The following is a 26901-nucleotide window of genomic DNA, read 5'->3' as shown; positions in this document are numbered from 1 at the left end:
TCGTTCCCGAGGATGCAATTTCCTCAGCTGGAATTATTGGTCCCTGGTTTTCTGAGGAAAATGAGGTTACAGTGACAGTGAATTCGGACCGGTATGTAAACATGCTACAGAATTTTTTTTTCCCACGGCTAGAAAATTTGGATTTGGGGGACACTTGGTTCCAACAAGACGGTGCAACAGCACACACTTCAAGAGAGTCGATGGCTGTTTTGAGGGAACACTTACCAGAGCGCCTTATCTCAATTAGAGGCGATTTGGAATGGCTGGCACACTTTCCCAATCTGTCCCCTTGTGATTTTTTTCTATGGCGTTTTTTGAAATCCCGTGTTTATGTGAACCGTCCAAGAACCCTACAAGATTTGAAGACCAACATCCAAGAAGAAATTGCCAACATAACACCTGCTATGCTAACAAGAGTCATGCCAAACGCCAGAAATCGGTTTAAGCAATGTATGGAGAATGGGGGACGTCACCTAACAGATTTGATCTTCAAAACAATGTAAATAAAAACTTTAGACATGTACCTACATTCTAAAAAATAAATAATTATTTTGCGATGCATGCAATAGTTTTTATTGAGTTTTGAAAAAAGGAAGTTATGCTGCCGCACCCTGTATATAGTACGTATATTAAATCAGGCTGGTTTAATGTACAAATATATCTATCTGAATTAGACACTACCCGCAAACTTCATTAGCACGCATATATTATATATATCTAGTTGGCGTAATTGACATTCATATACAAATGACTAAAAAACTAAAGCAAAATAATTCTTTGCGACCACATTCATAAGAACTTGGTGAGATGACGTCATACAGGCTGTAGAATGCACAAAATTCACAAAAGATTGCAAAGTTTCAACCCCTATAACTGGGTTAATAATAGTTGGATTTTTTTCAAACTTGATCAAATTGTGCACTATGTTATCCCTTATACCCATGCCAAATTTTGTACTTCTGGGATGAACACAAGGGAGGTTGCCGGGTAAATTTCTAAAATGTGGATATATACTATTATTAACCTTATATGTGCAGGTATCGGAACCGGATTTGGAGGCCTAGATTTCGCAGAGATGCACCAATGTGATTTTTTTCAGATTTTTCGGGGGGGTAGGTTCTGAGAATGAGACCTGTTATACTTTTTGTGGATCATATTTTGAGCCCTAACTCTCCGAGGTTGAGAGCTTTCATTTGATACCTCACATGGCCACATTTTCTGAAAAAAAATGTGCACCCTCCATTCACATGTATGGGGAGCCCCCTTAAACTTAACACAAAATAACGCAGTTTTGAAAAGAACTAATTGAGACCTTTCATTTGATACAACACATGGCCACATTTTATGAGAAAAAAATGTTGCACCCTCCATTCACATGTATGGGGAGCCCCTCTTAAAATTAACACAAAATGGCGCCACTTGCTGCATGTAAAGGGAACAGCAGACCAAACACTGTTACCAATTTTCGTGACAATCACTCAAACCCGTTTCCCAATAAATCGGGGGTGACAGATAGACGGACAGACAGACACCGACTCGATCCTAATAAAGGTTTGCTTCACACAGAACCTTAAAAATGCATGCAGGTTAGTTTTCCGCGCAGAAATTCGCGCCATTGCAATAATATTCAAGTTTATGCAATTACCGAATGCATCTTTCTAGTGGTTTATCTACACCGCCTGCTTATTAAAACATGCAATTGATGCCGCCAAGAATGCACTTACCTCCGGCTTAAATTCCATTTTTATGAAAGGAAGATTCGGAAATAATGCTAGTGACATTCCTAATTGGCACTTGCAATTCAGTTAGTGCCTTCGACAGTTTTCTAAACGAATTCATGCTAACTAATCCCATTCAAATGTAACAGGCGAAAATAATAAGCGCCGTCATACCGCGAGCGGTTCTAATCTGGCATCAGACCGAACCTTGCCAACGTGGAGCGATCTTTACCGACCTTAAATCTTCATTGTACATTGAAGCTCCGTGCCGCCGCAGCTTCTCTCCTCCGCGTTCCGGGCGCAACGGAGTTTATTTGGGCCTTAATGCAAGCGACATTAATAATTAGCACATGCAACGCAAATAGTGGCTTCCGCACTTCTCAAAACGAATCCATTTAAATTAATTACATTCAACAAAAACTGTCGAAAACGAAAAACGCCGCTTTATTGCAAATGACGTGAAGAGTGAACAAACTATTATCTGTCACACATCGCAAAAGTTCAATTTTCCGAACTTTTTTGCGTGCCGTATTGCGCATCGAACTTGTGTTTTGCTTCATACAAGTCCGTGTAATAAACCATTTGGCAGACCTCTTGCGGCGCGCGCACGCGCTCATTCCGCTGTTATGTTTCGGCCTTAACCGGTGATGGGCATTGTTTATTTGAGATGAGGACAATACAATGCAATATTATGTGTACCTAGGGATTTGGAAAAAGCAGAATATAGGCGGTTTAAACACACTTATTACAGCTAATTATGACTAAGTTCGTTGTTGAAAATGTGGTAGGCGCATATACGAATACATATGTATGGATTAAGATATTTATTAATGAATCCGTAAATGAAAATGCCATATCTATGTATAGGACAGAATGCGAAAAACGAAACTTTACTTACCAACAAAATCGCAATGATGAATGCGCCGTTTTTCTAGTTCTGGATTATTTCTACGATTGTATTTATGTAAGCTCACAGTCTTTTGCGTCGTGAAAACCGAATTATTATTACTTTCCCTTTTGCCGTGGGGACCGCACGACGTTAAGGGCCGCATGCTGTTTCCAGTATTGTTTCCGTTGCAGGATAATGAACTCACATACTGTTGGTGATTATTGCTATTTGCATGTATTGGTCGTGTTGTGACGGATGGCTGGTGTTGGTAGGGCGGGGGAGGAGTCCGTCGGGAAACGCCTGCGTTGCCTGGGCTTCCTGGTTCTGAACTTGGCGGGGTAAGGGGCGGGACATACACATATCGCGTCACATTTGTAGGCGGGGGTGGTTGGAGCTTCAGTTGGAAGGGCTGTGGAAGATTTAAAAACAGTCAGATGTTTTTGCTGAAATTCGACAAAGAAGGAGACGTACCTGTGCCGAAGCTTGCCAGTTTACATCATAGCCCGTGTGAGTGTCATTGCATTTGGGTGTTGCTTGGTGTTGATTTGTTTGGCTAAAGTGAACGGTATTGTTCGAGGCATTGCATGGGTAGGAACACAAAGCGGTACCACTAGGCGTTTGGCGGGAGTAATTTGAACTATTATGCACGTAGGAGTTTTCTGACCGATGACTTTCACAACCCATTATTGCAGTATTAGCGCCATGTGTATTGTTCATGGCATGCTGAGCGAAAGCGGCACTGTCTGGCTGAGTTGAGTGCAAATATGTTGCAACGTTCTCAGTTTCCTGATTGGAAAGCGAATGCTGATGGTCAGGAGTTGTTGCACGTCTCTTCCCTTTAACTTCAAGTGTACTGAAACATTGATTCGAAAACGATTCCAATAAAGGATCCTCCACCGCCTCCAATTTAACTTGGTTTGGAGCTATGGAACCTAACATAACAGCATTTTCAGGGTCAATATTTTGAATAGAACTAGTAATATCTTCCCACAACGGCGGCCTTAACAATGAATCATCCATTCCATGTCCAATCATATCCTTCTGCTTCGTATCTGTAAACATTTTTGAGAAAAGGTATCATAATAGCAATAGTATTATAAGATAATAGCAGGAATCAGACAAAAGCATAATTCTCGTACTGGGTACTACTGTTATATTCATGTAAAGCCGTATTCAAATTGAGACACAAACATCTCGTCAAGGGATTTTTTAAGACTGGATTTTATACGACTACATACAGTGTGTTAAAAAAGTTTTCGTCTGCATACCTATTCCGTGATCAACTTAGGATTTTCATAACTAAATAAAAAAGACAATGTTCAGATTATATTAGATTGGGGAAAAGTAATGTCGTATTTTGTCAATAGATGGCGACACTTAAACATATCTGGTGTTGTACTTATCACATCGGGTTATACTACACGGCGATTTGAAGACGACAATCTGGGGTATAGGTGTCTCTTGACAATTTTATGATCGTACGTTTCAGTCTCAAGTTATAGCGCGTCAAAGATGGAGTCCACCAAGGAAGAAATTCGTCATTTTTTTACATTTTTACTACCTAAGAGGTAAAAATGCAACGAAAGCGGCCGAAAAAATTTGTGAAGTTTATGGGTCCAATACTGTAACGATTCGCACAGCACAGTGTTGGTTCGATCGATTATATTCCGGTGTAGTGGATGTCGAATATATACCCCGTACTGGTAGGCCAATCGTCGTAGGAACCGATAAAATCGTCGAAATCGTCCAAGTAGACCGGCATGTGAGCATTCGCTCGATTAGTCAGGAACTGCGTAAGGACCATAAAACCGTTTGGAACCATTTGCAGAAGATTGGATTCCAAAAAAGCCGGATATTTAGGTGTTAAACAAGTTGACGCAAAAAAATCTCTTAGACCGAATCAACACTTGCGATGCACTGTTGAAACGGAACGAATTCGACCCATTTGTGAAGCGGATGGTGACTGGTGATGAAAAGTGGATCACGTACGAAAGTCTCAAGCGAAAAAGATCGTGATCGAAGCGCGGCGAGCCGGCCGAAACCATCGCCAAGCCCGGATTGAGGGCCAGGAAGGTTTTCCTGTGTGTTTGGTGGGATTGGAAGGGAGTCATCCACTATGAGCTGCTCAACTATGGCCAGACCCTCAATTCCTCTACTGTGAGCAAATCCACCGTTTGAAGCATGCAATTGACCAGAAGCGACCAGAATTGGTCAATAGGAATGGCGTCCTGCTCCACCAGGTCAACGCTCGGCATCACACATTTTTGATGACCCGTCAGAAGCCACGGGAGCTCGAATGGGAAATCCTATCGCACCCACCGTATAGTTCAGATCTGGCACCCAGTGATTACCATCTCTTCCGGTCCATCCAAAACGCTCTTGGCGCTATTAAATTCGCTATACTTCAGTTAAGGAATATTGGCCACCATATAAAGTTTAATAGTTTCACAAGATTACCGAATCCGGGAGCATCAACACTTCAGATATTGATAAAGTGCATGTAGGTATAATGCATAGCATGACACTGGGATAATTAAAGCAATTCGCTACAAAACATTCCTAAATCTCTGACAATGGAATTTCTTTACAGCCCACTTATTAACCAGAAGCCCGACGAAAAATCCTGGACCTGATTGACTTTGGTGTCACTAAAAATGTAAGGCGGGAGTTGATAACTAGACGTGCTTTCAGACCACTCGGCATTCATAACACTTGCGAGCGTAGCTCCTATAACAAGTGATACAAGTAGGAAATTAACAACGAAATCAACGAAATGGTGGAAGTATTGTATATGCAGTAAATATATAAACACTGAGCTGCAAGTTTCAAGGATGCAATTATTGACGAGACGTATTGCTCAGCGGTCTCAATAAATTTCGGAATAATAGATTCTGCCGTTTCCGAGTAAATCTGGTACGACTTATTTGAATCGATTTTAATAAGGTTTTATTTCACACAAAACCTAAAAAGGGCGGCGAAAATTGTCAAAACATTACCCGCTAGCAAGCACTCGCAGAACCAATTCAGTAAACTTCGCAATGAAGACAGTGGGCATTCCGCTGATGATGAAGATAATGGGCATTCTGCTAACAATGTTATTATTATTATTCTGTTAAGGGAAAGTCGCACCGCGTCCTTGAAGAACTATTGTGCCCCTTTTACTGGTTACAGTGTACCTGTTAATCATAGTATCTCAAGCGGGCCTGTAACCGTTGGGAACTTTAATATGTTCCCCACTTCCAGATGTTTCAGCTTTGCATCTGGTATTAAGTGTTCTCCCAGATGTATCGACCTACTTTGCACAAGTGCCGGACCCTGTCCCAGGACGTGTATAGAGGTTTCGTCCTCCTCCTCACAAAACCTGCAAGCAGTGTCCGTAGATATCCCTAGCTTCCCTAGGTGGTAGTTCAGCCGACAATGACCAGTGAGAATTCCCACTATGATTCGGAGGTTCTTTTTGGTGAGGTTTAAGCAATCCTTTGTACGCATGGGTTCGTATCCCCCAATAAGCACTCTGGACTGCTCCATCCCTGGTAGGCTCGCCCAATATAGTTCCCTCAACCGTTTCTCTTCGTTTCTTAGATTCATAGCCATGAAACCGTTTCCGATTCCGTAGAAGGGTTTTGGCCCGTGTAAAGGCATCCCTGCTCCCTTCTTGGCTAGTTCATCTGCTGCCTCATTGCCTTCCAACCCAGCATGGCCTGGAACCCAAAGTATTCAGACATTGTTGGACGACAACAACAATGTTAAAGTACCCAGATCTCTACTAATTTACTTTCGCAAGCGCAACAATTCCACATTGGTTGATTCCCTAACCCAGAAGATTGGACGCAATAACTTCTATGCTTTTCCATTGAAAAAATGCAATATTGATGAGACGAAAGTCCAGCTCTACAGCGAAGGCGACTATCGGAAAGGCAGAAGGAGACTTTATAAAATCGGATCAGCTTCGGATTCAATGAAATGAGTCACAGATCCCCACCACCAACGGAAAGACCCTTAATAAGTAATCTAAGTCCAAAAAGACCCAATTCACAGCATCAATGCAAAAACATGATGCGAAAATAAACGTTGATTTCCCAAAACCTTAATAAGTCCGCCGTAGTCGTTCCCAAGCCCGGTTGTGAAAAGAGGAGGGACAGATAGCTTCAGTCTGAATGGCTGTCCCTCCGCAGCGCCGCAGGGAGTAGGTGAGGAAAGTGCAAGAACTTCGCAGTCTTGCAGGGTATAAAATGTAAATCCATCTAATCAGGAGAAAAATAAATTTAAGGTTCGGTACGGATAACCGGCGGTAGTCGGGCTCCCGTATTTGACAGTACGGCGTCGAAACCGCTAATTGTGGGATGGTTCGACTTCCAGGCGCCACGATGACCAGGAGCATTGCTCCGCTTGCTGCAGCTGTTTCGTCACAACCTGTGGCGACCATTTCAGCAGGTTTGCGTAGGCAGCGGATAAAATGAACTGAGGATATGAACCTATTTATCATCTGCTTTTACCACGAAATAACGGCGAGGGCGGACATAACATCTTACCGCCCCTTGTTGCACCAGAGGTTCGTCGAGCGCTTCCCACAATACGTGCCCGTGACTGTGAGGCGGGTCGCAAACTAGCATTCGCAGTTGATTGCTTCGCTGCGTGTTCGACTTGAGGTCATCGCGGGAACTGGTGACCGAGAGTCGAAGGGGGCATTAGCGGCGGCATCAATAAAACCACGCCGAACTACAGGCTACAGTTTCAGTACTCACAGAACCACTCTTCTCCACCATCCGGCTGAAATATCTGCTGAGGTTCGCGACGAATTCCAAAGGCCGTGTATACAATTCTCGGAAATGGATCCTTTGCATAGACCTGGTATTCGCAGGCTCTATGCATCGCCAGCAACTCCGAGAATACTATCTCAGATCAATGATGAGATTGCTGATAAGCCGCGGCTGCAAACTTTAATCACTTGCGTATTGTGGTGCAGTTACGGCTGTCAGATTGCACGGTCAGAAGATTCGCTTTCGCGTTATTAGTTTGAGTGACTGAAAAGATCCACCATAAAAAATTCGTCTGCAATGTCGGCGGGACTCACTAAGGCAGGACATTGCTAGACTGATTCTAATCAGCACTGACAATGCCAGCAGACGGTTACGACGATATGGTGAAGGTCTAGACGTGCCCGGAATGCAGCTTACGTGAGGAACCAGTGGAGTTTTTTTCAGATCACTCAACAAATTCCAACAGAGCGTCCAGAGAGTACAGTTTTCGGTAACGGAAGCGAAATAATATTGGGGTGGACTTTGGGGCTTAACCACCCAGTATGCTGAACATACTGAGTGGATCACCGCCGAAGCTACCATCCATGCCAATACGCCTGGCATAAATTTTCCGGATGTTATTAGAAGAGAAGGTTCGACGAGCATAAACAGCTCCAAGAACTGGAGGGGCTCTGGTCTGGATTGAGTGTAGAATTTCTGGTATAAAAAATTTACCAGTATATACAGCCGGTTGGCACACAGCATAAATCAGGTCATAAGTCGGCCGGAGGAATTTGCCCCCTTCCTCAGTGCGGGAATACTTTGGGGGGGGGGGGATTATTTGCTTACCAAACCTCTACAAATTCATAACGTCCATTATTAGTGGAAGGGCCAATGCGCACTTTGAGACCAACAACATTCCGTCCGGGAAGAAGGGCTGCAAAGAGCAACTCATTATCGACTCGGTAGTTGTAAAACAGGCAAATAGAAACCAAAGAAACCCCATTAGTTGATACATCGATTATGCTAAGGCTTTCGACAGCATACCACATACCGGGCTAATCCATGTCCTACGTCTGCATCGCATTGATCCCATACTAATAAAGCAACAGTCAAGGAAGGGAGGCATATCACCTTATCAGTGCGTACATCTGAGGGTGCTAATACCTCAGAGCCTATCCTTATACGGAGAGGCATCCTCCATGGGGATTCGTTGAGTTCCCTTTAGTTTTGCATGGAACTGAACCCCCTTTCATGGCTACTGAATGATGCTAGAGACCATTGTTTTGCAATAAAATATTGCCTAAGTGCTAAGTGTAAGCTGACACACTTGATGTACTTAGATGACATGAAGTTTATACTGGTATTGACGACCACCTTAGAAGTCTGCTGCGAATGGTGGATATGTTCAGCCGTGATATTCGGATGGAATTTGGATTAGACAAGTATCGAATCCAAGCCATCCGTATAGGTCGTCACGTGTCGCATGACTGACATAGCATTGGTGACCTCCACATCCAAGCAATGTCCGAGACAGACTTCTACAAATACCTAGGAGTTCTGCAAGCAACCCATGCTTGAGTTGGTGATCTGAAGAATGCTGTGTTGTCCGAATCCCTGCGACGTGTAAAGCTTTTACAGATATTGCATCTCTCGAGGAAGAATAAAGCAAGCAAATTGAATGCATTCGCTATCCCTTCACTGGCTCATACATTCAGAATGTTGCCGTGAACGAATATCGATCTCGAAAACGTCCAGCGGCGGATATGGACTACTATGTCCAAATTCCAAATGCATCATCCAAACTCCGCCATGGTGCGGATGAATCTGCCTCGTGACATCGGAGGCAGGAGCCTGGTTGACGTGGTGACACATCATCACCGCCAAGTCGACACACTACGCACTTATTTTTACAACAAAGAATGGGCGAATCCCATGCATGCGGCTGTTCGCAAGCCAGACTGTGGGCTGACTCAGCCAAACAGACAAAACCTTTAAAACGACATTCGAGGCGTGAATGGCATCAATTTAGAGAGCCAAATTCGAAAAAAAATGAATCTAGCAGCTCCTAGAAAAGAGCTACAAGAAGCATTGAAAAAGAAGAAACATAAGGATCTAAAGTGCTTTCCTGAAAGTCTAACACCTTTTCCAACCACGAATTATTTCTTTTGGAAAATGGTGAAGAAGCTCAATAGGCCAGTTCTGCGCGAATTGCGCTTGTCGGACGGCAGCTACACGAAATGTAATACCAAGAAAGGTTCTATCTTTGGCCAATACTTCAACGCGCGTTTTTCAACTAAACCGCCAGCTAGCGGAGGTGGAATTATCATTTTCGATTCCCAAGGTGCATCCCAACCGATTCGTTGTAAAGTTTACGAAGTCTTAAGATTCTCGAAAGAGCACATTGATTTCAAAAAGACTCCTGATTTCGAACTTCTTCCGGGCGAAATGATGCAAGAACTGTCAAAACCTGCTATCCATCATCATCAACGGCGCAATAACCGGTATCAGGTCTAGGTCTGCCTTAATAAGGAACTCCAGACTATCCCGGTTTTGCGCCGAGGTCCACCAATTCAATATCTTTAAAAGCTGTCTGGCGTCGTCGTTCTGTAGGCTTCGGAATCGTCCATCCTCATGTAGGGGGCCAAAAATTCTTCGGAGGATTCTTCTCTCGAACGAGGCCAAGTGTTCGCAATTTTTCTTGCTAAGAACCCAAGTCTCCGAGGAATACATAAGGACTGGCAAGATCATTGTCTTATACAGTAAAAGCTTTGACCCTATGGTGAGAAGTTTCGAGCGGAAAAGTTTTTGTAAGCTGAAATAGGCTGTGTTGGCTGCCAACAACCGTGCACGGATTTCATCGTCGTAGCTGTTATCGATTGTTATTTCCGATCCCAGTTTGATATTCGTGGTTGGTTGGTTTTCGGTGCTGACGTTGCCACCATATATTTTGCTTTGCTTTCATTGATGTGCAGCCCAAGATCGTACGTCTCGGGTGGTTCTTCCCATGATGTCGATATCGTCAGCATATGCCAGTAGTTGGGTGGACTTAAAGAGAATTGTGCCCCTTGTGTTTACCTCAGCATAACGGATTACTTTCTCCAGGGCCAGGTTAAAGAGGACACATGATAGGGCATCCCCTTGTCGTAGACCGTTGTTGATGTCGAATGGTCTTGAAAGTGATCCTGCTTCTTTTATCTGGCCTCGCACACTGGTCAGGGTCAGCCTAGTCAATCTTATCAATTTCGTTGGGGTACCGAATTCTCTCATGGCCGTTTTCAGTTTTACCCTGGCTATGCTATCATAGGCGGCTTTAAAGGCGATGTATAGATGGTGCAACTGATGTCCATATTAAAACAGTTAAAACAGAGAAAATCTGATCTGTTGCTGATTTGCCTGGAGTGAAGCCTCTTTGGTATAGGCCAATGATGTTCTGGGCGTATGGGGCTATCCGGCCTAGCACGATAGCGGAGAATATCTTGTAGATGGTGTTCAGGCAGCAGTAAATAAACCCGTCTGCACGCGCATCCGGTGCATGCAAAGAATATTTGCATATCAAAGGTGAATATTCTCCGCATGCACGCATATTTAGCATGTAAGCAATTTGTAATTTTTCTACATAGCAAGTAAGCATTTTTGTATACTTTTTGATATTAGCATGTAAGCACTTTTGTTACTATTTAAGCGATATCAATTAATAAAGAATTCAGTGTATTTTCAAGTCTCGAAGAACTAAGCCTTTTATTCTTCTCCAGTGAAGTTGCTGGAGACTTCGAAGATTTGGAAAGATACTCGACTGGACTAAACTTGATTCGGTGTTCCACCCAACAAGAAAGACAGACTCATTCGGTGTTTCATTCAATGAACATACTGACAGACTTGAAAAACGAACTTTACATACTTGGTTTTGACTTGAGCAGGTTGTCATCTGATCAAGGAGAAAGACTCACCCGGTGTATCACCGAGTGGACCTATCAGAAACAAGACAGATGGTACTCAGCAACATTGTACCTCCATAATTGCTTTACTGTGTGATATCTCCCTTTTTATGTATGAGACAAATAATGCCTCGCTGCCAGTCGCCAGGTATTGATTCGCTGTCCCATACCTCGAACACAAGTTGATGAGCTACTTGATGTAACTGGTCGCCTCCATATTCAACCAATTCGGCTGTAATTCCATCGGCTCCTGGCGACTTAAGACTTTTAAGCCGATGAATTGCACAAACTGTTTCTCCAATACATGGTGGTGGCAGTATTTCTCCAACGTTTTCAGTTGACGGGACCTCCAACTCGCCGATGTTCTGGTTGTTCAGTAGTTCATCAAAGTACTCAACCTATCGCTACAATATGCCCATTCTGTCGGAAATCACATTTCCCTCTTTGTCTCGGCAGGATGAGCATCGAGGTGTATAAGGCTTTATCCTGCTGACTTGTTGGTAAAACTTCCGCGCCTGGTGCGGTTGCTCCCTGTATTTTTCTACTTCATAGACTTATTGGTTCTCCCAGGCTTCCTTTTTCCGTCTGTAAAGACGCTTCTCCGCTCGACGGAGTTCGTGATAAGTCTCTGCAAGTGCCCGCGTTCTTTGAGAATGCAACATTACTCGGTATGCGGCATTCTTCCGTTCCGTTGCTAGCTTACATTCATCGCCAAACCAGCAGTTCCGACTTTTTCTGTGGCTGGAGCCAGGTATCTTTGTGGTCGTACCAATGATGACGTTCTTCAGGTGGTTGTGAAGATCATTTGTTGATGCTTCATCTCCAGGTCCTCTGTTGACTGCAGTTATTGCGGCCTCCATTTTCTTTTTATAGGTGTTGCGGAGGGCTGTGTTCTGGATGGCTTCAGTATTCACTCTCACCTGATTGTCAGAAGGGATTGTAGATGGTGTCGTAATTCGAGCTCGGAGCACCATGCCAACGAGATAGTGGTCCGAGTCGATTTTGGCCCCCCTATATGCTCTGACATTCATCAAGGCTGAGAGGTGGCAGCGTTCAATCAGCACGTGGTCAATTTGGTTGAAAGTGGTCCCGTCTGGAGAGGCCACGTATGTTTGTGGATCGCTTTCCGCACAAACCAGGTACTTCCAACAACCATTTCTTGTGATACTGCTAACTGAATAATCCGCAGTCCATTATCATTGGTATCCATATGTAAGCTATGGGAGCCAACGTATCGCCTGAATACGGGCTCCGCCCTACTTGACTGTTGAAATCTCCAAGTATGATTTTGATATCATACCTGGGACAGGCTTCGAGGGTCCGCTCAACTGCCTCGTAGAAGGTATCCTTCTGCGATTCTACAGTCTCCTCGTGGGGAGCGTGAACGTTTATGAGGCTTATATTTCTAAACATGCCTCGCATGCGCAGAGAACGTAGCCTTTCGCTTATATTTTCAAAGCCGATAACAGCAGTTTTCATATTTTGGCTGACTAAGAAACCTACTCCGAGCACATCATTTACTGGATGGCCGCTATAATATATGTTGTAGAGGCTCTTCTCCAGGAAACCGGTCCCTCTCCATCGCATCTCTTGCAACGCTATTACATCAGCCCTATATTGAGACAGTGTTTCGGCTAGCTGCTCAGCAGCATTCGGTCTGTACAGGGAGCGCACGTTCCATGAGAAAATGCGCAAATCGTTAATCCGTTGTCGTTGCCGGGTTCGTCGTTGTAAAATTCATTCTGTCTGAGACTCTTTCCATATGTTCGTAATATCGGTTTTCCGTGTAGGGTTGTCAGCCCTACTCAACCTCCAAACTGGAAGACCAGTTGGTACATTGTGTCCCGTTTTTAGGCGCGGGAGACTTGCATTCATCCTTCTCCGTCTGCAGTTTTTCATAAAGAAAGAACTCCCAGCGATCACCACGTGGAGGTGGAGATAGGGTTTGGTAGTAGAGCTATTGGTATTGGTTCAGCAAGCATTTCCCGGCTTTTATGCTCCATCGTAGATACCAATTCATGTTTCGCCCTAGGGCCTATACTACCCTTTGACCGTAGTTAACGGTGTCTTAGGCCTTGGTTACTTTCCGAAATACTGAAAATTGTCAGAAATGATGATGATCCCAAAGGAAGATAAAGATTCCACGCTTATTAAGTCCTATAGACAGATGTACTTACTTCCATCAGTGTCGAACCTATTCAAAAATGCCGTATTATCCAATCTACTTGTACGAAGTCGAAATTATTCCTGCTCAACAGTTCGAATGACGAAAGTATACTATTTTTTAAAGTTGTCTGTCTGTCTGTCCGTCTATGCGTCTGTCTGTCATCTGTCAGTCTGCCTTTCATACGCAATTTTCTCAGAAATAATTAAGGTGGGAACTGTGAATCCCCACGAATACAGTGAAATACATCACTCTACGTCGAATTTAAAAGGCGGTATATACGAAAGGGGAGTGCAAAATTTGTTTGCCTCGGTTAGTATTTTCCGAATCAGGTCTTAGTGTTGAAGCCGGCTGCGAAATTTGAGAATAAGGAGGCCTCTTTTGCGTTAAATTGGTACGCCCTAAGAGATAAACGTGAGCACCACATTGAATTGAATATCGGGTATGTTCAACGGCTATTCATAAATGAAACTATCGTATATCGAAATATTATTATCGAAAAAACCTTTCATACCTAAAGCGCTGAGCTTCTAGTTTTGGACTTGTTTAGACTTGAGATTTGAAAACTTTTTGTTATTTTCTATGTACTCGTAGTGGAAAAGTCCAGAAATAAATGTAATACAATTCAAAAACAAGTCGGTTTACGGTATTCCGACTTATTTTTTACGATTCGGGTAAAAAGGTTGCATGTTGATTCTATGTGAAAAACTTTCTGTGCACGTTTTTTATTCGTACAAGTTATAATAAATCAAATGTGCCTTTTACGGCTTTTTAGAAAAGTTTTATTCGCCATAAGCCCTTCTTCTCTACTCGAGATTACAATCGTAACTGATTAACAATTAATTACACAAGTATGATTGCACTTAATCTAATTATGCTGCATCGGGTATTGATGAGGTGATCGATCGAGGAAATGTGCTAGACCGCAGGTCAGTAGAAAGGTGTTGCGCATGCAGGTAATGATGTCACGCGTGCAGGTGTTAACTCGTCCCTCGATCGCTAGAAGTATGGTAGGGTGTTGAACTTGATTTTTGTATGCGGGCTTGCTGAAGATGCCGAGATAGGAGGTACTGAAAGTTCCACAGGTAAGGATGAGATCGATCCTGAAGAATGATTTTTTAATTCTGCCATGATGTTAGATGTGGGCGGTAGTTTGGTTTTTGTTTTCGAATAGAGTCTCCAATAGTTTCCAGCGAAACTATTTCCTGATACGATTTTCCTTCTGAGGGAGGCTGTAAGATAGTGGGTAGTACATGCAGTGTTGTTGCTTCTCTGTTGCTGAAGGTCTTTCCGTTCACCATAATAATTGTATTTTGGAACTTCACTAAAAATGTTCCGTTCAGGTTGTGATTGCCTTCCTCCGTGTGAAGTATTCCAACAAATTGGTTCAGTAGTAGTATTCCAGGAGAAATCTCGTCGATCACGGGGGTATGTTGACTGCTAACCTAATGCAGGTGGCATTCCGACTTCCTAACAGATTGGGTATACAACTGGTGTTACTAATATCTAGGCCATTTCCTGGTTTGTGAATATTGAAAAAATTAAAGTCTTTACATTCAAAACCTTACTGTAAGACAATTCGTTTATCAAATGATTTATCCTTATTGGTTTAATTAACAAAGTGTAAATAAAAATTTTCTAGCAATTGTAACCTATTTTTCTTCAACGTTCCGATGGGCACTTCGATGTGTTTAATAAATTTTCTCCTCTTGTTCAACCTCATTAGGAATATCCTCCACGAGTTAAACTCGCCAGGTTACATAGTTAAAAATTCAAAATATACCTTACACTCCAAGCTATATGAACATATTGCAGGCATAGATATTATCTTCATCCTAAGCAAATAAACATTGCCTTTTAAAGAATACTGAACATATACATGTACGTATATGAACTGATGGTACGAATATTTCCGATTTACTTTGAGCATAAAAGTATACATATTTACATAAACAATGCGTATGTATATAGAATACCACTGGTACTAACGTACATTAGAAAAACGCTAAAAAGGGAAAAGAGATCCTACTTTCCATTCTTGTGAGCTCACTTTGTTGTAATATTAACGAATTGACGCACTAAATTCATATAAAATGAAAAACTTTCATCTTCAATGACTTCGTTAATAATAGTTGGATAGTCTTGAAACTTCCCAAAATAATGGCTTGTAATATCAAACTTTGTATAAATTTCTAAAAGATGGTAATATACTATTATTAAATTTAATTTTTATCGCAGGGTTCTTTTTCAGATTTCTCGGCTGTTTCTCTTTTTGTCGCTCGCATTATGAACCCCCATATGGTGCCACTTGCTATATGAGTAGGCATTCACAGACCACACGTTCTAGCCTAATTTCGGGACGTTCAGCCGCTTAGACAATATTCGCACTTGAGTCTAATTGGTTTTTAATTACTAGGTGTTCATAAGAACATTTTGAAAACATTAAATTAATAGAAAAAAATTACTAATAAATTCGACTGGCCTTTAAATTTTACTGCAACTCACTAAAATTATCCTAACTAAGCATCATAATTTGGAAGCAATCTCAGCAATAAAACATCAGAAAGTTTATTCAAACCATTTCAAGACAAAGTGGATTACATTTTCGCGATTGGGTGCAAAAGCGAATTGGGAAAAATCGTTACTAAAATGGTACTTTTATTTACCACAATAGTCACCAGTGATATGAATCATGAAGCATATTATCAAAACCGATGGAATTTAGAAGTTTAGCTGAACTCATTAGGGAATAACTTACAGGGTCTTGTATTCTACCAAACCAATTGACAGGTGAAGGGTATAAATCTTTTCTTTTTCGCGGGATGTTCCGCACGATTTATTACAAAATGTGCCATTTAACAGAAAGAACAGGATGTAGTTTCACCAAGATGGGATGCTTCTATGTAATTTCAATAACGTTACATCCTACCTTAACCAAAAATATCGTGAACGGTGGAAATACCATTATGGGCCGGTACAATGTTCGGTAAAATCGTTCGATTTTAACCCACTGAACTACTTTCTATGAGCTGAGTGGTTTATAAGGATACTCAGATGCCCTTAGAAGAAGTTCTTTTTAAAATAAGTAATGCTACTGAAAAGATCTCAACCAGAATGCTATTAAAAGCAACACATAATTTCAGTGAAAAACTGTGCTATTGTTGAACAATGGACGGTAAAAAATATGAAATGAAAACACTTAGAATGCAGATCTTTTAATTTCTATTCTTGAAAATCTCCATTTTGTTTTTCTGTTCATTAAAAATAAATCTCTTTGCAATTTAAGAAACTCAACTAATAAGACAGTTATTACCAGCGGTTCCCAGGGGAGGTTTAAAAAGTGAAATAATTAAAAAAGGTTACCAGCATATTGGGCTGTCGTTATATGTCAAATGCTACTACATTTTATAGAACGGATGAATACTTTCACATGGTTTTAATATTTAGAGCGTGCACTGGCAGCAGTTCATCAACATGTAAAGAATATCGACGAAGATTTCCCGAGGACAAATGATTTCGGTTGACTTAAAATTCGAGCAAGAGAGAGGGGGAAACTATGTCGAGGTACGCTAATCGATACTCCAAGTTTGGAGAGCTCCCGGTAGTGCAGAGCAAGTCTTCAATTATTTGTCGCAAGATCGAACGTGTAGCTTTAAGCGATTAAACGGAGAATTGGAGTTTTCAATTCCGCTAATGCAACCTGCATCCTTACAACTTTTCTAGGATTCTAAAACTACATCCTCAGGATAGCGACATGTTAATTTATTTCTGATATTCAGTGCAAGAATAAAATAGAGAAATTCGTAATTTCGCCAAGAATTTAATTTTTTTTAATTAAAATGCTTGCAACAAAATTTTTCCTTACTTAATTCGGAATTAAGCCATATGTTTTTATGACCAAAATAGATTCCTTCAAAGTAAGATGGTGTCACTCGGGAAAGTAGGCAGCCTTCTGTGGTGGCCCGAATTCAAAGCAATATTTTTTTTCTATTCTCTAGACTTATCGAAATATGCAAAACTTCAAATGTGCAAATATTTTCTAAAAATAACAAAATTAAAAAATATTTGTTTTTATGTATTTATATTATTATTTATTGTTGAAAAATTAAATATTGCCTTAAATGGTACAAATGTAGAATAAATTTCAACTAAAATGGCTAAGTAGGTTTTATTGAGCGCTTCCCCGGGGAGAAACCACGTCAAGTGGTTTTTATAATCGATTTCTGTTTACACAGATCGTTAGCTTCACTACCCCAGAAAACCCTACAAAAACTTGAAAGCGGAATTCGTTTTCCTTTACATTTTATAAGCGTAGAACAGATAACCTTACAATTTACATCCTTACGTAATCCTTTAGTGTTATATAAACGTATTTATAATTACTTGGCGTCAGTCCCTTTTACGAGTTCGTTTAGATTTGTTGCAACTGTATTTTGTTTGCAATTAAGATTGAGAAATGTCTTCATATCCGAAAAATTCAAAATTTAAAATAACGTTTTTCACATTTGCGGGAATCCTAACTCCAAAAGTAATTAACCGATCATTATGAAATTTAGATGTTTTTTGCAGCGAGTATCAAACGAAAGGTCTCGATTTGTATTTTTCTGGTCTTTTTCTTCTTTTTCTTCCGTGTCCGGACAGCTGAGTGGTTAGAGGACAAGGCTGTCGTACGGAAGGTCGCGGTTCAAATTTCACTGGTGGCAGTGGGATTTGTAACGTGATTTGACGTCGGATACCAGTCGACTCAGCTGTGAATGGGTACCTGAATCAAATCAGGGTAATAATCTCGGGCGAGCGCAATGCTGACCACATTGCCTCCTATAGGGTATCCTGTAGTGCACCGTTACGGTCTTGAATGAAGTGCTCTAATACACTTCAAGGCCCTGATCCAAAAGGCGCCAACGATTATTATTATTATTTTCTTCTTTTTCTTCAGCCTTTGCCCCGTTCACAAGCGGGGTCAGCTCGTCGTGATCGGTTTCGCCATTTAGCTCTACTGAATGCCTGAGCTGGGTGCAATCTCGAGGCTTTTAAATTCCCATTCAGCGTATCAAGCCACGGTTGTTTCGGCCTGCCTTTTGGTCGTTTACCATCGACTTCGATGTTCAGACCAATCTTGGCCAGTGAATTTTCGTTAATGCGAATTGCGTGACCATACCATCGAAGGCGCCTTTCTTGCAATTTTTCCACGATCGGTGCAATTCCATATTGATCGCGGATATCCTCATTTCCGATGTGATCAAAACGTGTCATGCCACTAGTCGAACGCAATGTCTTCGTCTCCATTATCGCAGGACGCCGTTCACTGTCTTTTATAATTGGCCGACACTCAGATCCATAGAAAAAGACAAGATGGACGGCATTACGGTAAATTTTAGATTTGAAACGTTCGTTGATACGTCGATTACAGAGAACACTAGTTGTGTAACGTGACTTCATCCAGATTACGTTCATATCTGAAGCAATTTCATAACGCAGTTCTCCATTGACGCCTCACTCGCAATTTTTCCACGATCGATGCAACCCCATAACGATCGCGGATGTCCTCATTTTGGATGGAATCATAACGTGTCACGCCACTAGTCCAACGCTCCGAAATACCTTCTAAACCGATATCTGCTCAAAGGAAGTTAATAATAGTATGTTACTATAATTTTTAGTAATTGACACATAAAACCTCCCACTCAAGCTTATCCTGCAATCACTTAATGAATATAAGTTTTAATATAAAGCGTGATCCTACCAAGTTTGGGAGAAATTACACTATTATTAACGAAGTTATAATAGGTCACAGTTGTCGCCTCAGTGCAAATTCTAAAAATTCGAATATCAGCGACACGCGAAAGCGAATATTCTCACGTAACATAATATATGGAATACATTACGTACTAAGTACTAATCTGTTTATATAGGAAATACACAAAACCTTTCATACCTGAAACTTCTAGCTTCCGCTTATTTATATTTAGCTTAAATATTTCAACAATCTTCTCAAAAGTTTTTCGAACTATGACTTATATAATGTTCAAATTTAATGGAATTCCAATTAATTTTTCCTACTAAAACAATTAGAAAAACATACATGTGAACAGACCTTCTACTGTGGTTAGAAGGACGGGGTACACCTGCTTTTCAGAACTCATTTCCCGGGGTTCTCCCCCACGGTGGCAGACGACAACATTCTGCCAGATACTCCAACGAGGAATAAAACGGGAAACTAGCAAAAGATATATGCTCAGAAGCTAGGCTAAGGTGAGCAGTGGGAACTTTTAAACAACTGAAATCTCCCGGAGTAGATGGCATTTTCCCAGCACTATTCCAGAGAGGCCTAGGAATTATCTTAGAGTCTCTTCTGAGGGTCGTGAGGGGGAGCATAGCACTGGGATACATATCAAGGGCACGGAGACGGGCAAAAGTGGTCTTTATTCCGAAAGCGGGTAAAAAGGATCCTTATCACCTTAAATCTTTCAGACCAATTTGCCTAACATCGTTCTTACTCAAAACGCTGGAGAAGGTCATAGACAACTATATTAGAACTAACTCTGTCAACACGCTTACTGGGCAGGACGGTCAACTGAAACTGCTCTGTATCAGCTGACAGAGGTACTACGCGATGCCATAGAAACAAAGGAAATTACACTGTGCGCGTTTTTGGATATCGAAGGAGAATTCGACAGCACATTGCTACAAGATACAAGATGTCCTGAGCCGCAGTTACAAATTATATTGTCATGAATACTACTCAAGGTTGTTCACAGGGTGGGATGCTATCGCCCCTGTGGGATGAACTCCTGGACGTGTAAACACATGCTGGAATACAAATCCAGCGTTACGCGGACGACATTGTTTTAATCTGTAGGGGCGAATATCAACATACCCTATGTGACAGAATCAAAACTGGACTCAGGGTTACTAGTGCCTGGTGCAGGAAGATGGGACTGCGGATCAGCCCAGCCAAAACCACCATAGTACCATTCACTAGGAGGCGTAAGCTTTATCACCTGAGAGCCATAAGATTACATGACATGGAGGTGAAAGGAGAAACTGAGGTCAAATATTTGGGAATTACGCTAGACCAAAAATTATTATGGAAGACACATGTCGAAAACACTTGTCGGTAAGCCACGAGGGCTCTGATGACTTGTAGATCCATAGCAGGAAAAAAATGGGGTTGCAGCCCGAAGATACTACTTTGGATATATACTGCAATAGTAAGGCCAATGATTACCTATGGAGCGGTAATCTGGGCAGAGTGGACCGAATTCAGCACACAAGCCAGGGAATTACATAAGCTCCAAAGGCTGGCTTGCGTGTGTATCAGTGGGGCAATGAGGACATGCCCAATGGCATCCCTGAAGGTCCTTCTGGGATTAACCCCTCTCCATCTGCACATACAGATGCAGGCAAGGAGGGCAATATTTCGGGGTAGTCGGTAGTATCAATGAGGAAGGGAGCTGCATAAATCCAAGAAAAATTGATATTCTTTCTAGGCGGTATCCCGAATTACTGATACCAAGGGATAACACTTCTATAAGAAGTTTAAAACAAGTTGGAGTAACAAGGCAAGCAGGCAGAGCGTGGCTGTAACATACCGCTTAAACCAGCAACTGGTTACTTGGTACACTGACGGATCCCTCACAGCAGAGGGAGCGGATGCCGGTGTCATTGGTCCAAGGAAAATGTACTTTGAGCCAATGGGCAGATACACTAGCATTTTCCAGGCGGAAATATAAGCCATAGACAAATGTGCCTCCTTTAGTCTGCAACTACAGGGAGCACGCCTTTACACTCGCCAGAACCTTTCTGTGAAATAGGAAACGGTTTTATGGCTATGCCTCCCAGCAATGAAGAGGAACGGTTGAGGGAACTATACTGGGCGGGCCTACCAGGGATGGAGCAGTCCAGGGAGCTTATTGGGGGATGCGAACCCATGCGCACAAAGATTGCTTAAACCTCACCAAAAAGAACCTCCGAATCATAGTGGGAATTCTCACTGGTCATTGTTGGCTAAACGATCACCTAGCGAAGCTAGGGATATCTACGGACACTGCCTGCAGGTTTTGTGAGGAGTATGCCGAAACCTCCACGTCCTGGGACAGTGTCCGGCACTTGTGCAAAGTAGGTCGAGGCATTTGGGAGAACACTTAGTACCAGATGCAAAGCTGAAAGATCTGGAAATAGGGAACATACTAAAGTTGCTGGCGGTTATAGGCCTGCTTGAAATACTATGATCAATAGATACACTATAACCAGTAAAAGGGGAACAATAGTTCTTTAAGGACGCGGTGCGACTTTCCCTTAATAAAATAATAATAATAATAATGTGGTTCCCCCCTTAAAATTTTGACAATCGATTTTTCCTAACAAAACTTGCTACTAAAATGTGTCAAAATTCTTTATCATATACTGTGTTGTTTGCTTACTTCCTAATATTATGTACTTTTGCATGATGCCTAGATTTTAGTCAATTGTCCATAACAATATAATGTCAAGGATATTATAGAGAAGAGACGATTGACGTAGCTTCTGCTGACTAATTCCCATTTCTATACTCAATGCGGCATGTTCTATTCGTTGCACTATAAATTTAAATATGCATATTTTTGATTTCAATCTGAAATTTTGACTGTATATTTTCAATATGCTCTACTTTCAAAATATGTAAAAAAAGATTTTTTAAAATCGTTACCCTACTATCTTAATGACACGTCGTACTCCCAAGCTCAGTAATCAAAATCAATTTTACTATTAACAAAATAGTATCTATACATCTGTACATAGAAGAATTTTTTATCAATGTTCTCAAATAAAATTACGAAATTTCTTTCCCTCCCTTTAGGAATGATTTAATGCGAAGTTCATAAAGAAAAACTTTTTCCAGGAAACAAACATTCTTTGCTCTCCACGTTTTAAGGTAAATCTCATTTTTGCCTAATGAAAGTTAATTATATTGTTTACATAAGCGTTCTATGAATAAAAACTGGGCTGCATTAAACAGTATAAATATAGTGTTAATGTAAGCCTGGACTCACCGTATGAATCTTTCTGATATCCTTCGTAACATTGCACCCCTCCAAACGAGCATGGATGCACTGTGCTACAAGTGGAGGAAGCTGATACATTTTGCTGATGACGAAGGAAATGATTTTGTCGAAAATGACTGTCGATCTCAACTATAGGTTCAAATTTATATAATCGGCCCATCAGCTCTTGCCGGTAGTCCAATTCTGATGACTGGAAAGGAAAATAAAAAGTTTTTAATAAATCTCCAACAATAGATAAATATATTAAATTAACTGTATGAAATTCCTAAACTTTTGTCATTATAGTAACTGGTTTGTATGATATGAAACCCCTTCCTTCCTTCCAAAATATCCATTAATTAAAAACTCAAAAAAATTGCTAATTGTAGACTTTTTCCAATGGCGACAATTTAATCAGAGAAAACTACAAAAGTAACGGAAGTGACTTTAGTTCAGCTAAAAAGAAAAAAATCACAAAATTGCATACTGTTCTGGCCCATGTAGTTAAGACAAGTTATAATAGAATAAGTTGTTAATCATCAAAAGCATTATTGCTAGCAAGATTCCGGGAGTGTGGTGATTCAAATCGAAATCTTTTGGGATTTATATTTGCTGTACATGAGAAGAGTCATCATATGCCCATAATTATAAATTCAATTACACAGTACTCTACAGGGTTCGTTTAAATGACGAGTAATGTGTAGCTAAAAAAGTTTGGCTCAAAAGCATACAGAATTTACTAGAAAAAAGGACGGGAAAAAGAAGCTACAGTATTTATCCTTCAAATACGTGGAACTGGATTGCAGTGAAAGTATCCTCTATTTGTCTGTTAGGACTTTCGGCTCTCATAAAAGGACGTGATTGATATTTTGGAATCTGTATATATTACTCGATAACAGAGGTTCCACAGAATATCCGTTTTCGTCACTTTGAATGAGAATTAAGGCGATGTTAGTTGAACATCCCGGGGTCTTGGCAAAGTAAGAGGGTAAGGCTCTGGAGGGTACTCTTTGTGCTTTTGTATTTTGGTAACTCTAGAGATGAAAGCCGCGAATCCGACGTCTCTCGTGATCTGTAAACTGGCTTCTGGCAGAAATTTGACTTCTGACTGGGGCCTAGATTTAAATAATAATGACATGTTCAAAGGTTTCTGTTATAGTCTTCGCCTCGTCTTCGGCGTTCTATTGTCCAAGCGTGGTGCCTGTCGTATGTTTAGTTGGGTTTCAACTAGTTAGTCACGAACATCTAATCACATTGACCATATCGTGTTCAGCAATAAAGTAAGAGGTTTTCTTCTGAATGTGCGTAACAAAAAGGGTTAATTCAGGCTATGAGCAGCATTTATTGTTCTTGTGCGAAGTAATTCTCTGTATAAGGCGCGCTAGATTGACATCTACGATCAGGGGGAATACATTCGTCGTAAATCAGGTGCCCTACTTAGAACATTTCATGAACAACGATAGGATTAACGCCCAATCCGACGAGACAATTTACTTCAGAAGAACTTTCAGGTTTGCCGGTCTCAAGAAACTGTTTTGGCCTTCGACGTTATCAAAACGCGTCGAGCAAATGTTCAGCGTACGTTAGCTAATGGAATTAATGGCACCCCACGCCTCGTTCACGATAGTCTGTCTAAATTGGCTTTGAAGCTTTATGAACTTTCATTTATCCTCACATATAGAAAAGGCTCATGCCTGTGTTTATCAGCGGGGATGGATGTTTTGGAGAGAACTGAGAACAAATAGATATGGACGTCTGTTCCCCATATTTTCAATCTGCAAATTATCTGCAGCTACCACACCACATTAAGAAAATCGAAAAGGCTCATTATGCCAGATTCTCTATCTTGTGTGTATTTATCAGCGGAGATGGATATTTTGGACCGACATGGGAACAATGAAGTCGCCAATTCTCCACATTTCAAATCTGTGAACTATCCGCAACTAACACAGCACATAAAGGAAAATTTCATCAAACATCCTGATTTGCAGATATACAATGGATACAACGTGCTTCACTATGCATATTAAATTAAATACTCGGTAGGCTTTTTAATTTAATTTAGTACATTAGTGGAAACAACAATTTTTGCTTGATTTTGTAAATTTTTTGGTGGTTCCACTATGGAAATTGCTACATAGAATTGTCCATGAGAAAAACACGATACCTCCAAATTCACACCACCCACTTCAAGCGTTTGTCCTCGAGCTTTATTAACGGCCATATCAAAGGATAAACGCACGGGAGATTGAAGACTTTTGAACTAAAATGGCATCTTTCTTAGTATTAATGGGATGCGCAGCATGAGTACAATTTCTCCTTTTGCTTTGCCGGTGAAAATTGTTCCTTTGATCAAATTTTGCATTAAATTTTTCACCGAAAGTCTCGTTCCGTTGCAAAGGTTTGGTGAATTGTAATTTTGAAGAAGTATGACCGATCTTTCAAATTCAAGCGATGCCGGACGATTGACTGCGTCTTGTTGATTCCTAGCAATGTCAATGGATTTGAAATTAGTTCCTTTGGTAGGAGAATTACGCAAAAGTTATTTGGTAACGTGATAAAGCCATTTAAATCACTTGCAATTTTGCCATCGCCAATTTCGAGTAGTTGCTTTGGAAACTCACGGGCTGATGGATCGCGCACGCATATTTATGCTAAGCGATAACTTCTGTACATTTCCCCACAGAAAAGAACTTTTCAAATATATATTAATTTCACCATTTCAATTTCACACGAAACCTTTTTCTGCATCAGACAAATGTCTGTGTCTGTCTCACACACCAGTCTGCGCCGGACAAATGTATGTTTCATACAAAAGGTTTTTTCTTGGGACAAATGTATGTGTCTGCCTCACACATCACTCAGACTAATGGCTGAGTCGGCATCAGACAGGCAAATGTCTGCGTCAGACAAATGTCTGTTTCAGAGAAAATCTTTTTCTGCATCAGACAAATGTCTTGTATTTGCCATGTGCATGACATCAGCATATAATACACATACAGCAGACGCCTACACGCGCCTATGTATTTGTTGTTGTTTTTGTTTCCATATACATTTGATATGTAGAAATTCGATGTTGACATTGAAATTAACATTGACTTCGTGCAAACTTAAACAATCTCCCAAACTAAATAAATCCTCATAAGTTTTGGTAACAATCGGTTCACCTGTTCTTGAGTTATAAAATTACAATCCACTTGCAACAACATTTTATATATATAGACCTGGAAGTGTTGAATGTTATAGAGCCTGATGGCCGAGCAGATTGCCTTTGCTCATGAATGCCCTTTGTTTGCACATGATAAGGTTAGTTAAACTTTGATAGATTGCAATCGTCGCTCGGTTAGTCTAAAATTATTTCACACTTCACAGGAAAGCCACGGTAGTCTGAAACGTCAAAAGTTCCCAATCAAATGTGCCAGTCTCTAAAAGGAAGAGCAGTCATCTGAGAAAGGGTATCTCACGACTTATGTTATATATGGCTCTGCTCAGCCTATATATTAGAACTTGCGACGGAAATATTGGAGTGATAATTGTTGTCGATACTGCCTCAAAGTTTTCATTCTTAGGTCTTTTCTATATTTGAAATTCTTGAATCAATTATATCCGATAGTGGGATATGGTTTAAGAGGTTATATACAGTTGCAGTGAATGATATCACGATATGAATTTTTTTCGATAGCTTAGCAAATGTTTATTAAAGCATTGTTAGCCAAATCGATTAACACATGTTGGGGGTAAAAGATTTTTTTAAGAAAAAAAAATTAAAGATAGTTGATCTATAGCTGTTTCTCAGTGTGTGCTCTTATTCGGGAATGATTTGCCGTCGACACGATAAGGCGATAACGGTTCTTCCGAAATCAGAATTTCAAACAAGTCGGAATATCGGAAGCTCGCGCTTCGGGTATAAAGGTTTTGTGTTCAACTTATGTAAGAAACTTCAACGCACATTTTTCTATAAGTATATCTACAAATCCAACCTATTCCTTCATATTTTTCCAAACTACAAAACATACGTACATATTACAGCCGTAGATATTATACTCATCCTACCAAACAAACTGACTATTTCCAAATAATAATAATAATCGTTGGCACAACAATCCATATTGGATCAGGGCCTTGAAGTGTGTTAGAGCACTTCATTCAAGACCTTAATGGTACACTACAGAACACTGTAGGAGGCAATGTGGTCAGCATTACGCTCGCCCGAGATTATTACCCTGATTTGATTCAGGTACTCATTCACAGCTAAGTCGACTGGTATCCGACATCAAATGACAATACAAACCCCACTGCCGCCAGCGAGATTTGAACCGCGACCTTCGGTACGACAGCCTTGTGCTCTAGCCACTCAGCTATCCGGACAATACTGTACATTTATATACACGTATATAAACTCGTACCCATATTTCCGATTTACTTCGGGA

The 26901-nt window shown here is 40.9% G+C and overlaps 1 protein-coding gene across 2 annotated transcripts in view; it reads right to left on the bottom strand.

Annotated features, from left to right (window-relative positions):
• The window catches only part of LOC119649718 (dendritic arbor reduction protein 1-like), a 246407-nt gene that overhangs the window by 92298 nt on the left and 127208 nt on the right, over window positions 1-26901 (bottom strand). For both annotated transcript variants that reach the window (XM_038051998.1, XM_038051999.1), the window contains exons 2-4: window positions 22481-22682; window positions 3079-3659; window positions 2617-3016 (exon numbers count right to left, since the gene is read on the bottom strand). In XM_038051998.1, coding sequence (XP_037907926.1) covers window positions 2617-3016; window positions 3079-3659; window positions 22481-22682 — 1183 coding nt within the window. The remainder of the gene's footprint in view (window positions 1-2616; window positions 3017-3078; window positions 3660-22480; window positions 22683-26901) is intronic.

Source organism: Hermetia illucens, chromosome 2 (genome assembly GCF_905115235.1).
Source record: "Hermetia illucens chromosome 2, iHerIll2.2.curated.20191125, whole genome shotgun sequence".
Classification (NCBI taxonomy): domain Eukaryota; kingdom Metazoa; phylum Arthropoda; class Insecta; order Diptera; family Stratiomyidae; genus Hermetia; species Hermetia illucens.
The sequence above is the reverse complement of the archived record's forward strand: the minus strand, read 5'-3'. Positions and strand labels throughout refer to the sequence as shown.